Here is a 15,453-nt window from a genome sequence, read left to right as displayed (position 1 = left end):
CACCCCAGCCAGCACCGGGCCCAGAGACCCGGGTGGCACCACACACCCGTGATGAGCTGCATGCAAACCTCTCTGCCACGCCAGCCGGGGGGCTCGTCGTCACACAGACCGCTCCTCTCCCTGGGAGACGCGTGCTGACAAGCTGTCTGTCTTCAGCACCTGCTTGCACGCCTGCCCCGGGGGAATCTGTCTGGGCTTCCAAAAGCTTCCATGCGCAATGTCCCCTGAGCCTGCCGTGGGCCCTGGTGGGGGAAGCGGCCAAACCAACTCAGCGGGCATCCCGGCAGCTTTACCTCGCCAGCCCAGGCTCCGGCACGGTGACCCCCGCACCCTGAGCACACCTGAAACTCTAAGTGCAATGCCAGCCTCAGGCTCAGACACACCCAAACACAGGGGCCTTCTTCCCACCCCCCTCCCTGGCCACCTGGTCAGTAGCTTCCTAGCCAAAGGCTCCAGTCCCTCCCGTCTCCTCCTCTTCCGCTGGTCCAGAAGGGAAGCTAGCTGGACGGGTGGGAGGAGACAGGAGCACTGCATTCTGGGATATTCAAACCGAGCATGTCCATTTCCTCTACTGTCATCCAGAACACCTGTAAGCAGGGGACAGAATGTGTGCTGGGTCAAGACCGTCTGTCTGAGAGCGTCTCCCTCGCGGCTGGCCCACCCAGGGAGCTGTCAGCCCAGCAGCCAGAGGAGAAGTGAAAGCGGGAGAGGGGGTAGCAAGGAGGGACTGGGACTTCATATCAATACTCTGGTTTGGTGGCTTCTCCCAAAACACACAAAGCCCAGGGAGGGGGTGACCTAGGGACACGGTGAGGGAGTGGATGAGGATGAGGGGCAGGAGCAATCAGGGCTTTCCCTGCCCCTGGGCAAAGCTCTAGGAGGGTTTCCAGCACATTCTATCCCGCTGGGCACCTCCATCACCCAGCACGGGCGCCATGGGCGGCCTCCTTAAATGTTTCAGCACGGCTGTGAGCTGGGACCCAGGGCTCCGGGTCCAGAGTCCAGTCCTCCTTGGCCTCCCTGCCCAGCACTGCAGAAAGGTGGGTCTCTGTGTCCTCAGCAGGAACTCCTGGCTCTGCAGAGAGACAGCAAGAAGGTCAGGTGAGGGACGGAGGGAGGGTACACGGAGGCCGGGCCAGGTTCAAGGCAGGGTTCAAGCCTCAGGCTTGATCTTCTCTGGGGCAAGACACCTGCCCCACGGCTCTGACTCAGTGGGATCAGACACAATTCCTTGTTCTCCGGATGCTGCCTCTGCTCACTTGCAGGTGCTGTTCCCTTTGCCAGGTTCACGCTTCCCTTCCTCTCTCCTCCCCGCTGCCAACAGGCTCACCCCTCCCCCTTCTTCAGGTCCCTGCAGCACCCATTCCCAACCCCCTGTGAAACACACAACATTTACCCCGGGCGGGCGGCACTACTGGCTAATGTTGTCATTGGCTGTTCACATGGCGACAGGACAGGGATTCCTTCTCCTTCTCTGGGACTGAGATGGATCCCCCAGCCCACACTAAGCTAGGACCTAGGAGGCGGGCCTTTGGTGGGGGCAGGCACCCTGTTAGCATCACCAAGCACAGGATTTACCCTGTAAAGACTGGTCCTAGCAGGAGAACGAGTTTTGTCTGTCTTTCAGATACTTCAGCCTGAGACCAGTGAGAACCACTTATCCTTTAGCCCAGCCCACTTCACCTCCTTTCCACGGGACCTTGCCCAGACCGCCCTCCCAGCTCCATCATAGGGAGAAAACCAATGGACGGAACCAGCTGACTGACAGCAGGGTTTCAGGAAGGCTGGGGGCTGGGGGGTGAGAGAGAAGAGGGCCCAGCCATCCCAGCTGAACTCACTCCCGACCTGTGAGGGTCTGGGGAGCCAGGGGCAAGAGCTGTTATGCTTGACATCTGAGCTGTGAGGCTTTTACATCATGAGCTGTAAATCAAGGGTGTACTCCCACTGTGTTCACCCCATTTCTCAGGACAGGAGTGAGTCCCTACTGTATCCCTAGATCCCAGCGAAGCAGCTGCTCAGTAAATGCTGGTCAAATGAATGGATACGGGAGAGAAGCCCCCCGTGCGCACCTGATAGAAACCAGGTGCTCACAAATGTTGAGCTAATGAGAGGTGCACGTGTGTGTGTGTGTGTGTGTGTGTGTGTGTGTGTGTGTGTGTGTAGGGCATGATCTATCAAATCCACATTCTAGATCCCTGCCTCTGATGGGGGATGGGCCTCAATTAACCACAGGGTGAAGGCCCAGGAGGCAACAGGCCGTTTTTTTCCAGCAATTCCAACACCCTGGTGCCCAGAACTTTCCATGAGCTCCCAGCCCCTCCCCCAGCCTCACCTGGCAGACGAGGGTCAGGTCAGGAGGTGAACGAAGAGGATAGCCAGGCCGATGTTAAGCAGGATCACCATGCAGATGAGGACGGTGTTGGGGACCTGGGAGCAAGGGAGAGAGGCTGCCTGAGACCCCCTGGCCTCTGAACCACCCCCTCCTTCCCCTCCCCATCACTACAGGGTGGACAGAAAAGCAGGAACCCTCTGAAGGGCCCTCCTGAGAGCACCCCCCGGCCCGCTCCCTGCTGTGCCCAGCACCAGGACCGCAGACCATCAGAGCTGGGAGAATTCTTGGAAACAATTAACCGAACCACTCAGGGTCCCGGGACGGGCAAGGACGCGTCCCAAGCACACGGCGGGAAGTGCTGGGCCTGGAACCCAGGAACATGGCCGTCCCTCGAAGTCCTGGGGGCTGCATCCATCAGTCCCTAGGAGCCTAGCGTCACTCTGTCACTGCAGTTCCTACCTAGATCCTAGCCTCCTCTGACAAGCCAGAGGGCCAGAACCCAAGCCCCAGTGGGCCCTTCCTCCACCTCCAGGAAGCCCTCCCTGCTACGCCTGGTAGAGAGGATCCCCCTGGCTCTGCAGATGCACCCCTCCCTCCCTGCCAGCTGCTGAGGCTCCCAGCTGCCCCAGGCTCCAAAGAACTGCCCCCTGCTGACCAGATAAAGGCCCCAAGGCCAGGCCAGTCCCACCGTGGGGGGCTCCGCAGTGTAACATGCTCCCAAGTCTACCAGGGATCAGGCTGTCCATGACTGAGCCCACATCCCTGCTGGGGTTCCCCCGGCCCAATCCTGTGCCATCACCCTCCCCGGCAAGCCACCCTCACGGAACCCTTGCCTGAACTCAGCCAGCCACCTGCAGGGACCTGGACCTCAGCCCCTCCCGCAGCAGCAGCCTCACCTCCTCCACTTCCGCTTCGGCCCCTGCCGCCAGCGCCGCCTCCTTCCTAGACTTCTTCTTGCCCGCAGCCTTGCTCAGCCCTCGGGCCTCAGTCTTGCGGGCCTTGGCCTTGGGCTCGGCTTTGGGGACGATGGGCTTGGGCTCCAGCTTGAAGGGGGTCTCTGGCGCGGGCTCCGGGGCCGGGAGCGCGGGGGCCTGCACTGGGGCGGCGACCGGGGACGGGGGCCCGGAGTCGGACCCGGAGACCTCGGACGCCGGCTCCTCCTCGCAGGGCGGCGGCGCGGCGGGGCCGGTGCGCACGGCGTAGCTGTGATAGCCCTGGTAGAGCGCCACCTCCGGCTCCCGCGACGGCGCGGGCGGCACCTGCAGCGCCTCGATGGCCATGTGCTCGGTGGCGGGGCGCGCGGGGCTGAGGCGGCCCCCGGACGGCGTGGCGGGCCGGCTGCCCTCGGTGCCCGACTCGCCGTTCCAGGAGCCCGGGCTCAGCAGGCCGTCCTTGGCCGCCGCCGGGCGGGGCCGCTTGGGCTGCGGGGGCGTCCCTGCCGGCGACGGGGGGCCGCCCTCGGGCCGGGGGGTTTCGCGCTCGTGCAGCTGCGGGCTCTCGCGGGGCCGCCCCGGGAGGCCCGCGGCGCCGGCGCCCCGGCCGGGGGGCTCCAGCAGGCTCTCCGAGTTCTCCAGGATCTCCTGCAGCAGCCGGCGCTTCTGGTACTCCGGGCCTGCGGGAGGTCACACGGCGACGGGTTCGAATCCCGGTCCCACCACCGGTGCCCTGGGCAAGCTGCTCAGCCTCGCCGAGCCTCCTTCACGGACCCGGCCGGCGCCTACCCACCATCTACCCAGTGCCGGGTATTTCCAAATACTAACTCGCCTAACAGTTTCAATAACCCTGTAGGTCGATGTTGTTCGCCTCTGTATTACAGATGGAGAAAGGGAGGCTCGGAGAAGTGAAATCACTTGCCCAAAGGCACCAGATGACCAAGGGCAGAGCCAAGGACGAGCACCCGGGGAGTCTGGCTCCAGACTTCATGCTCTTACGGTCACACTGGTCTCTTCCCACCCCCTTATCTGAAAAATTGGCCCAATCATGCCCATTTCATAAATACTAGTGAAAGGATTAATTAGGTGAAAAAATGCAGGGCCTGTCCCACAGTGACAGCGATTGCCTGACCACCCAAGGCAGAGGCAGCCAGCCAGCGTCGCTCTTCCTGGGACCAGCAGGGGGAGCGCTGGGACCAGAAACGACTTAGCCTCGCAGGCACAGTTCCGTGTTCCCAGCTCTTTTATCGAGTTTACCCTTGGTCTCCTTGCTGCAGCCAGAATAATGTTTAGAAAACAAATCTAATCAGGCCGCTCACCTTAAAACCCTTCATGCAGAGAACAACAATACCCACTCTGGGGGGCTCCCGTCACTCTAAGTACCAGGTCTGTATCAGAGCCAGGAGGTCCTCCTTACTCTGCAGCCTCATTTCGCAGGAAGAAGAGACAGCCTGGAGCGGGGCCAGTCGGCAACTGGGGGCCTCTGATTACCCCCACACACACACACACACAATCTCAGCCTGAGTCCTGTGTCAGACCACCCCATGCCTGCATCATGCCCCACAGCTTCTAGAACTCACAGGCTATCGTGAACACACTTGGGCGTCTCAGCTTTCCAGCAAAGAAAAAGAAACGTGTCCGCCCTTGGGGACCTCCCCCCACCCTGTCCTGACTGTCCCCTCCTCGGCTGGCCCTACCTGGCTGGTAGAAGTCTGGAGCCAGCTCCCTGGCCAAACTGCGGGCAACGTTGCACTCTTGGTTGGCAGCCAGGGCGGCCTGTTCTGCAGCCTCAGCTTTGGCCTTGGCATGGCTTGTCCTAGGAGACAACATGATGGAAACTCAGCATCCTTCCGGAGAACCAGTCCTCTGTCCCTTCTCCCCAACTCACAAAGAGACACCTTGGACAGAGCATTCATCCACTCAGGCTGTAATGAATATTTATTGAGCCCTGTGGCCCAATACTGTGCATTGCCCAGACCATTTCCTCTACTTTCTGGGCATACATATAGACATTTCCCAGCCTCCCTTGCAGCTAGGCATGGTCAGGTGACTGAGTCTTAGCTAATGCATTGTGGGAAGGAGTGATGTATGCTCTTTCCTGTCCTGGCCCATAAAACATCTCCTGTGATTCCCTGCTTCCTCTCTTTTCTCCTGTTGCTGGTGAAATGCAAAGGAGGCCAAGGCCCCAGAACAGGGTACTTGATCTTTTTTGTGTCACAGACCCCTTTGGCATCCGGTGACGCCTATGGACCCTTTCTCAAAATGTTTTAAAATGCAAAAAGAACATACGATTACAAAAAGATGCAATTATATTGACATGCTGCTATCAAAATATTTAAAGGACCAAATTTGTAATACAATATGTCCTTTATTAATACATTAAACAAAATACTAGCACGTCTATTACCGACTGCAATTTTAAAGTATAGATTAGCATAAAGGATATTTCAAGGGTATCTGCAACAATAGTAATGTGACATGTGATTTCTACTGGTGACGAAGTCACAGATACTGCTGATCTACTGTAGTTTATTGCTTATTTCCATGATTGAAGAAAATGCTAAATTTCAGTTAGCGGCTGATAAAAAGAATGTGTTGCTTTCCCATCCGTTGTAAACTCTTTTGGTGCTCCGCCATGATCCCTTTATTGGGCAGATGTACCCACCCCCTAGGTGCTGAATTCCCTGCTAATGGCTCATTGCTGTCCCGTAGACTTGCAACCAATAGAAGCCACCTTGCTCCAAGGTCAAAACAACCTCCCCACCCTGCAAACAGGCCGGCAGCCCAAACCCAATGACTGATGACATCCCAGTTCCCTCTTGTACCTAGAGCAGTGGTCGGCAAACTCATTAGTCAACAGAGCCAAATATCAACAGTACAACAATTGAAATTTCTTTTGAGAGCCACATTTTTTAAACTTAAACTATATAGGTAGGTACACTGTTATTAACTTAATTAGGGTACTCCTAAGCTGGCCTTTGCTAAAAACTCAAGGGGCCAAAGAGCCGCATGTGGCTCGCAAGCCGCAGTTTGCCGACCGCTGACCTAGAGGAACCAACTCTATGTACAAGCCAGGCTCAAGAGTGGCTGTGGGATCAGGGTAAAGCAGGATGCCAGGTAAGACCACATCCTTGCTTAGCTACTTCCCTATCCAGTCCTGCTTCTTTCACTCCCCTCTCTCCTGAGACTATTTCCTCATTCAACCATGTGCACAAAAATCTCCATCTCAGACTCAGCTTCTAGGGAATCCAACCTAAAACAGCATCCAACTTCGTGGACTCCCTGGATTACATGCAGAGAACCCTCTGTGGACTCCACTTTAAGAAACACTGTGGAAGGAACCTGGGTCCATAAATGACTATTACATAGAGCAAAGTCCCCTCCCACAGTCCCACGCTGGAATGTTTAAGCATTAAATTTAAACATTAAATGTAGAGCATTTAAGCAAATCTTAAAACGTGTATCGCATTAAACACCTGAGATTCCAGGGATGTTTATTTCAGCTGTTGGTCTAGCCTGATGAATAGAAGCACCTACTAAAATAATAACAGCCCCATTTATGAATGGGCTGGCACCGCTCTATAGAAATTACGAAGAATATCTCACGTAACCATCACAATGCCTTAAAAAGCTGGTGCTGTCGTTATTTTCCCTACTGTACAGAAAAGGAAACTGAGGCATGGAGAAGTTAAACTTGCCCTTGGTCACAGAGTCATGAGTGCAGGCGCTGGGAATGTGAACCGGGTGACTCCAGACCTGTGTGCGCGAGCATGTGCCACGCGTGGCCGGGAGCTGAGGACAGAGATCCCTGTGGAGGAGACAAGCCCAGCCCTGCCCTCGTGTCAAACAAACAACAAAAATTATTTCACTAAATGGAACTGGATTAAAAGTACTTCATTGCGGGTCATGAGAGGTGCCATGAAGGAAGAATATAGAAGGCAATGAAAATGTAGAGGAGAGCCCAGCCGGGTGTAGCTCAGCGGTTGAGCGTCGACCCAGGAACCAAGAGGTCACCGGTTCGATTCCCGGTCAGGGCATATGCCCAGGTTGCGGGGCTCGATCCCCAGTGGGGGGCGTGCAGGAGGCAGCCAATCAATGATTCTCTCTCATCATTGATGTTTCTCTCTCTCTCTCCCTCTCCCTTCCTCTCTGAAATCAATAAAAATATATTTAAAAAGAAAATGTAGAGGAGAAAGAGTTGCTAGGATGGGGAGGGCGAGGGCGAGAGTCAGGGAAGGTTTCCTGGAGGATGTGACATTTACGTTGAGACCTGAAGACATACTTAAGTTAGGCCCCAAGAGGGGAGGTGGGGACAGCATGCCAGGTAGAGGGAAGAGCCTGTGCAAAGGCCTGAGAGGGGTAAGAGCGCAGTGCCTTTTGGGGAACTGAACGGTCAAATTAGCGCTTGCAGGTGCAGGTGAGTTAACTCCTCCGCCAGGGGAGGCACCTGTGTCTCTGAATTGAAACCTCCAGCCCAGAATTGGGCCCCCATAAGGGAGGTAAGTTTTACCAAGCTCCTACCATGTGCCAAGCCCTTTATGTTATCCCTTTCGACCCTCAAAACTGCCCGGGAGGTAGTCTTTACTGTCCCTACCGCACAGGTGGGGAAACCGAGTCTCGGACAGGTATATTGCCCAAGGATGCAAAATAATAGTTAACACTTACAAAGTGTTTACTAGATGCCAAGGGCTTTCCAGAAATTCACTCACTTCATTTCCCCAATAACTGCATGTGGCAGGTGTTATCGCCATCACCCCCCTTTACAGGGGAGAAATCTGACACAACAGTGCTTTAAGGCTCTCGCCCACACTCACACGGCCAGCAAGTGACAGAGGGAGAGTTTGAGCCAAGGCGTTCCGGGAGCTAGAGTCTGTGTCCTTAACCACAGGCTATGCTTCCGCTCAGTAGTGAGTAGTGGAGCCCGGCTGGCGCGGCTCAGTTGGTTGAGCATCATCCCGTGTACTAAAGGTTTGATTCCTGGTCAGGGCACGTGCCCCGAGTTTCATGCTCAGTCCCTGGCAGGGGGCATGTAAGAGGCAGCCGGCAGCCGAGCAATGTTTTGCTCTCACATTGATGTTTCTCTTTCACTCCCTCTCCCTTCCTCTATCTAATTCAATAAAAAATATATTTTTTAAAAAAATAGTGAGTAGTGGAGTTCAAGCCCAGAACTACCTGATCTCCAAGCCTCTGGCCTCCCCACTCTGCCATGATAATGTTTACTGAAGGAGAGCACATTTTACCCAACGAAAATATACATAAACGAATGCACATGCACATATGTATAGGCAAGGGGGCAGCATAGGGAACAGTTAAGCAGCCCTGGACTCCAATTTTGGCTCTGCCAAGGCCGGGGCCAGGTTAATGCCAAAAGCCATCCACCTCGGGCTCTAAATTTAGGGGGATGCCAAAAAAAAATTGGTAATCGAGATGCATACTATTTTAATGAGATGTTTTTAAAAGTCAAAATTCATGCAAAGAAAAATCCTTGATGAATAAGCTGTGAACAAATTTAAATAAAGATCAGGTCAGACCCAGCACCTGCATGAGTCCCCCTCGCTCTCCTCACCTCCGTCCCAACACCACTGGGACTCTAGGACCTTGGGTGCGTGGCTTTGCCTCTCTGTGCCTCAGTGTCTTCAACTGTAGGGTAATAATTCTCCCTCGTGGAGGTGCTGTGAACTGAGAGGCAGCGTATGGGAGTGTGTGACAGCCCAGGATGGGGCTGAGTGATGATGATGATGATGATGATGATGATGGTGATGATGGTGTTGTCGGTGGTGGTTGTGGTGGTGCAGGAGGAGGAGGAGGAAGCGGGAGGAGGAGGAGGAGACATTTGTGACATCAAAACTCACTGTGTTACATGCACATCCCAGGCTCATATTTGCTGGTCCGTGGGTATGTGTGATTCAAAGTTCTAAACTTTTCAGAGACACGTAAGTCCCTGGAAACCTGAAACCCCAGGTGGGGGGAGCAGGGAGCGGGCTGGGCAAACCTTCCAACTGAGAAAATGTCCTTTTTTGGTAAAGTGAGCTGGGTGAGCCGGCTCCTGGTGCTCTGGGGCTCAGGCCCGATGGCAGCCTTCACACTGAGCCCTGGAGGATTCTCAGGGCGGGCGGGGCGGGGGGGGGGGGTCATCTGTGGACCCTCCATGGAGCCAGAGCGGGGTGGCCACACAACCCACTCCTCTGCCCATGTCCAGCAGTCTGGCCAACGGATTCCTTTATCAGCCCCCCTCTTCACTGCCCGAGATTTCTGGTATGGCTCCCCAGGGCCCTAGCCTTCAAGCCAGGAGTCCCAGCGTTCTCCTGCACCCTCCCTCCTCCTCTCCTTTCACAGCCATCAATCACCACCTCTTGTCTCTTCTGGTCCCTCTATGGCTCTTGAATTTGCCCGTCTCTCCATTCTTCTGTCACTTCTCCTGTAAAGCACCTCTCCTTCTCCCCCCTCCCCCCACATCCCTGCCTCCAGGCCTGCTCCCTTCCACTGATTGCATGCAGAGGCACTGGCAGCACGTGGTGAGCTTGCTTAACCCAGACAGCCAAGGGTGTCACCTGTTGCTTAAAATGTTTGCAAGGCTTCCTGTGGTGCTCAACGTAAAGCCCTAATTACTTAGCCCGGCCGGCCTTCGGGCTCTCGCACCCTGGGCCAGAGACAGTCTTGGGGTATAACTGGCAGCTCACAGGTGGAGACAGGCTGTTACCCCGAGGACCCTGCTTCTGGTCCAATGCCTCACAGTGGTGCACCCTCCCCAGCCTCCCAGCATCGGGAGCTTTTTGGAAATGCAGATTCTCGGGCTCCACCCCAGACTACTGACTCAGAATTTCCGGGGAGAAGCCCGGGAAGCTGTGTTTGAGAAGCCCTGCAGGTGCTTCCGCTGCTCGCTAACGTCTGAGAAGCACGTGCTGGACAGACGGAGTGAAATCCAGCTCTCTCTAGCGCAGTTCCAGCCAGCTCAACCCGCTAGGAGCCTCGGGGGTGGGGGGAGAGGGGTCCTCTTTAAGCACCAGGATCTCTCCCCGGTCCTGCCAGGCAAATGCAGGAACCATTTCTTCTGCTGTGACCACTCACGGTGTCTGGGATGAGTCCTCTGGACGAGGGTGGCTCTGACCCCGCTGGGTGCAGGGAAGGAGCAGTAACTGGGGCAGAGGGAGGGGCAGGGATCAGTCACTCTTCTTGATTTCATTCGGATTATCTTTCTTCTCTTTCGTCAGCAGGGTTAAAAATAAGGCTGGTGGTTCAGGGATAGGGGCAGGGTCTGAGCCCCAGGGAACCACTCCTGGAGCGTCCACCCCCTCACCTGCCTCCCATCCCATCCCAGACCCCTCGTTGCCTGGCTACAGCCGGCCTTGCTGCCCAGTTGTCTCCCCAGGCACTGATGGCTTCTTTGGGCTCACCCCTGACACCCCGCCTTTGCTCCGAGAATGCTTTTTCCCCTCCTTCCAACTCCCAGCCCTAAAGACCCGCCCAGGACCCTGCTATGTATGGATTCATTCATTTAATACAACTTCATGGAGGACCTGCTACATGGCAGGCACTGTCCTGGGCACTGTGGATACACTAACAAACCAGGCATCAAAAAATCCCTGTAGAACTCCCATTCTCGTGCAGAGGAGGGGTCGGCAAACCACAGTGGCAGGCTAAATCCAGCCAGCTGCCTGCTTTTATACCGCCTGTGAGCTAGTAATGGTTTTTATATTTTTAAACAGTTGGGGGGCGGGGGGGGGAGAACCAAGAGGGTAATATTTTCTGACACGTGAAAATTTCATATGACATTCAAATTGCAGTGTCCGTATAAATAAAGTTTCACTGGAACACAGCCACACCCATTTGTTTATCTATTGTCTAGAGTTAAATAGTTGCCATGGAGACTGTATGACCTGCCAAGTCAAAAATATTTACACTCTGGCCCGGCTGGTGTTGCTCAGTGGTCAAGCATCAACCTATGAACCAGATCACAGTTCGATTCCTGGTCAGGGCACATGCCCAGATTTTGGGTTTGATCCCCAGTAGCTGGGGGGGGGGGGGGGGGCATGCAGGAGGCAGCCAATCAATAATTCTCTCTCATCATTGATGTTTCTATCTCTCTCTCCCTCTCCCTTCCTCTCTCTGAAATCAATAAAAACATTTTAAAATATGAAGGGAATATCCTGTTTAAGAAAAATTACAGTTCGGCCCTTACAGAAAACTTTTGTTGACCCCTGTTCTAATGTATTTATTCAACAACTGCCTCTTCTACTACTATTATTAATAACTAAAGGCCCGGTGCACGAATTCGTGCACGGGTGGGGTCCCTTCGCCTGGCCAGCAATCAGGGCCAATCAGGGCCATCTGCCCAGTCCTGATTGAGGCTGATCAGGGCCAGTGGTGGGGAGGGATTGAGGGAGGGACCGAAGGTTGGCTCCAGGGAGTGTCTGGCCCCATCTCACCCAGTCCCTATCAGCTGGACCCCTGCAGCAAGCTAACCTAACAGTTGGAACATCTGCCCCCTGGTGGTCAGTGCACATCATGGTGACCAGTCAGTCAACTTAACATATTAGGCTTTTATATATATAGATTATAATCTGTTATTCCTGGAGCACTTTTCCCGGCTCTGTGCTATGGCCGCCTTTACACATATGACCTCAGAGAGGTGGAGGCACTTTCTCCAGGTCATACAGCTACTAAGTCTGGCCAGGTCTTCCCTGTGCTGGGACCAGGGGTGGAGAGGACTAGGACCCAGCCATGCAATCTCTCTGAAAATCAACGGATGAACAGGGGCGTGGAGCCCGGCCTCGAGACCACATAGTGGAGTGGCTAAGAAGGGGCAGCTCTGGCCAGGTGGCCTGGGTGCAGGTCCTGATTCTGCTTCTTGTATCCTTTGGGCACGTCTGAATCCCCTGAGCCACAGTCTTCCTGTCTGTAAAGTGGGGATAATAATAGCACCCACCTGGGCAAAATGCTGTAAAAAATAAATGAATGAACAGTCCTATGGCCCTTAGAACAGTGGCCAGGACAGGAAGTGCTATAGAGGTGCAGGTAAATAAAATAAATAAGAAGCACATAACAATGCGTGTTTTTGGAGAAGGAAGACTAAAGGAAAATCCTGAATGTACTCAATGCCACTGATTTGCTCACTTTAAAATTAGAAAAAAGTCCTTCAGAACAAGCTGTCCGTGGTCGGTGTGGAGGCGATAATCTGCGGGCTGCAGAGGTGCTTGGCAGGGACTGGGCTGCCAAGAGTCTTCCTGAGGTGGGATGCTTCAGATGCCGCTGCCCCGCCCTCTCCCAAAATAGCCTCTCGCCCTGGCTCTGGCTGACCATAGCCATTTCCCCAGAACAATCGGGGTCAGAGGAAACCTGAGGAGGAACCACAGCTGGGGTGTCTAGCCACCCGCCCAGAGCTCCCTGGGAAAAAACACCTACCTGCCCAAGGATGCAGACATGGGCCCAGTTAGAGAGCCCTGACTGACAGGACCTTCCTCCCCACCCCACCCCTGGGCTCCATTTGGCAAATGTGTGCTAAGTCCCTGCCCAGAAGGCCCTCCCCAGAAGGGCTAAGGGCACAAGCTCAAGTTCAAATTGTAGCACCATCTGACCTTTGCTTTCTTGGCCTCAGTTTTCTCAACTGTGAAATGGGTATAATAGTCATTTCACAAATTTACTAGGAGTCTGAAATGAGATGACACAAAAGCGCTTAGCATAAACTGAGCACTTAACAGATGTTGGCTATCATTATTATTACAGTGTTTGTTATTATTATAACAATGCTTACCAGCAATTCCCTTCCAAAATTCTATGGACTGTTAGGATGTAAACATTGTTTCACAGTTCACCCACCTTGTGTCACATACCAGTACTTCACTCCTGTCTATTGTCAAATAACGGTCTGTGGGAAGCCGCCCATTGTTTTCACGAGCAGAGAGGTGTGGACAAGGAGCCCGGAATGCTGGTGACCCTTGAGCCCTGGCAAAGGTCAGAGCTATGCACCGACTGTTTAGTCGAGACAATGGTAGCTGATAAGATAGTCTGTCTGTTACTGGAAATTGCCTGCCTAAGGGCTATAGGTATATCCCAAACTGAATAAAAGGATGGCAAGGCCTGAGCACAAGTGGAGTCCTTCCTCTTGTGTTGGGCTCCCGCCTGGCCCCCCAATTTCCAAATTATTATTTCTTGTCTCGTGTCTGTCATTTGCTCTTGGCCCCTCTTCCAGAGCCCGAACCCTGACGTGGGTCTCACAATGGTCCATTGTGTGATAAAACATACTTAGTTTACTTGTTCTTCAGTTGAACATTTAGCTTGCTTTGGTTACTCTGAATCATGCTGCTATAGACATTCATGTACAAGTCTTTGTGCGGATGTATGTTTTCACTTCTCTCGGATATATACCCAGGAGTGGAATTGTTGGGTCCTATGGCAACTCTACTAGTATGTATGACCAACCTTTTGAAGAACTAAGTGGTTGTACCATTTTACAATCCCATCGGTTATGTACGAGTATTTCATTTTCTCCACATTCTCACTCACACTTGTTATGGCCTATCTTTTTTATTTTACTCATACTAGTGATTTGTGAGGGCGGTTTGATTTGCATTTCCCAGATAGGTAATGATGTTGAGCATCTTTTTATGTGCTTAATGAGCATTTATTCTGGGAGAAATGTTTATTCAGATCCTTGCCTATTTTAATTGGTTTTATTTTTGTCTTTTTATTATTGAGTTGTATATATTCTTTATATATTCTAGACACAAGTCCACTATCAGATACTAGTACAGAATTTGCAAATATTTTCCTCATTTTGTGGGTTGTCTTTTTACTTTCTTCATAGTGTCCTTTGAAGCATTAAAGTTTTTATGTTTAATGAAGTCCAATTTATCTATGTTTTCCTTTCCTGCCTCTGTTTTTGGCATCATAGCTAAGAAGGTTTTTCCTAATCCAAGGTCATACGATTTACTCCTATATTTTCTCCTAAGAGTTTTATGGTATTAGTCTAATATTTAGATCTATGACCATTTTTTCTAATAAGAAAAAAAGATGGAAAATAACCTAAGGGTCCATACTGCCAGATGAGGTAGGTACCACAACCATTTCACAAATGAGCAAACTGAGACACAGAGAGGTTAAGTCATTTGCCTGTTATTGTTATAGTGAACATTGAGGCAGACACACAAGGCTTCTTCTCTGGAAGGACGTAGTCTGGTAGGAGAGGTAAGACAAGGTGAAAAGTTTTCAGAGCAGAACAGACAGAAGGCTACAGGACAGGAGAAAGCCCTTCTGGTGGGTTACATGTTCCTAATTTGTATTTTGTTATTTTCATATAGTATAGGCATAAATATATAAATATATACCGTATTTTCCGGCGTATGAGACGACTGGGCGTATAAGATTTTCCTGGGTTAAAAAGTCGTCTTATATGCCGGAAAATACACTAATCCTCTTTATTCTAGCTACATAAAATCTGAATCACCAGGAAAATCTATGTACCGTATTTTCTGGCGTATAAGACGACTTTTTAACCCAGGAAAATCTTATACGCCCAGTCGTCTTATACGCCGGAAAAATACGGTAGTTTAAAATAATATGGCTTCATCATCAAAAAAATTGGAAAACTGAAAAGAAAATTTGCTGTTATAATTCTGGTATTTCAAGGTGGTTAGGAGCACAGTTATGTGCCTGTGGGTAACTTACATGAATTCTCTGTGCTGTAATTTTTGTCATCTGTAAAATGGGGACATGAATAGCCCCTACCTCACAGGATTGTTTGAATTACAGAGCGAACTAAATTGTACACAAAGTATTTAAAACAGGGCCTGGCCCATAGTAAGCTCTCTGCAAGTGTTTGAAAAATTTAGAAAGTGGATATGTTCTAGTTGAAGGGGGGGTGGAGGGTGAGGCATGGGTTCTGAGTCCGGGGTTGGGGCTGCGGCACCTCCTCAGGCCCCATGTAGAACCTCCCACGTTGGAAGCCCAGCCTGAAATCCCCAGGCCATAGCGGTGACCGCTTTCAGATCATGTTTTATGGTGACCCTTCTCCCTTTCTTAAAGAATGCCAGTCTGGCTGGGACGTCTCCTCCACATATGACTGAGTGCGTGATCCCTGCCCCAGCCTAGAGAGGGGGATGCAAAGCAACAGAGTTGCTGTTTACTGAGTGTCCACAGCGTGGCAGACACCTGACCCATGTGGCCTGCTAAATAACGGCCCCAAAGATATCC

At 52.5% G+C, this 15,453-nt stretch overlaps 1 protein-coding gene across 1 annotated transcript in view; it reads right to left on the bottom strand.

The window, feature by feature from the left end:
- Positions 1-1,013: 1,013 nt before the first annotated feature.
- Positions 1,014-15,453, bottom strand: part of JPH2 (junctophilin 2) — a 59,750-nt gene continuing 45,310 nt past the window's right edge. Inside the window, exons 3-6 of the mRNA XM_054724359.1 lie at positions 4,962-5,080; positions 3,229-3,944; positions 2,333-2,427; positions 1,014-1,075 (exon numbers count right to left, since the gene is read on the bottom strand). Of these exons, the coding sequence (XP_054580334.1) occupies positions 2,347-2,427; positions 3,229-3,944; positions 4,962-5,080 (916 nt within the window). The 3' untranslated portion in view covers positions 1,014-1,075; positions 2,333-2,346. The remainder of the gene's footprint in view (positions 1,076-2,332; positions 2,428-3,228; positions 3,945-4,961; positions 5,081-15,453) is intronic.

The sequence above is a fragment of the Eptesicus fuscus genome, chromosome 12, assembly GCF_027574615.1.
Source record: "Eptesicus fuscus isolate TK198812 chromosome 12, DD_ASM_mEF_20220401, whole genome shotgun sequence".
Taxonomy (NCBI): domain Eukaryota; kingdom Metazoa; phylum Chordata; class Mammalia; order Chiroptera; family Vespertilionidae; genus Eptesicus; species Eptesicus fuscus.
Note: the sequence above shows the minus strand (reverse complement) of the source record. Positions and strands in the feature narration are given on the sequence as shown.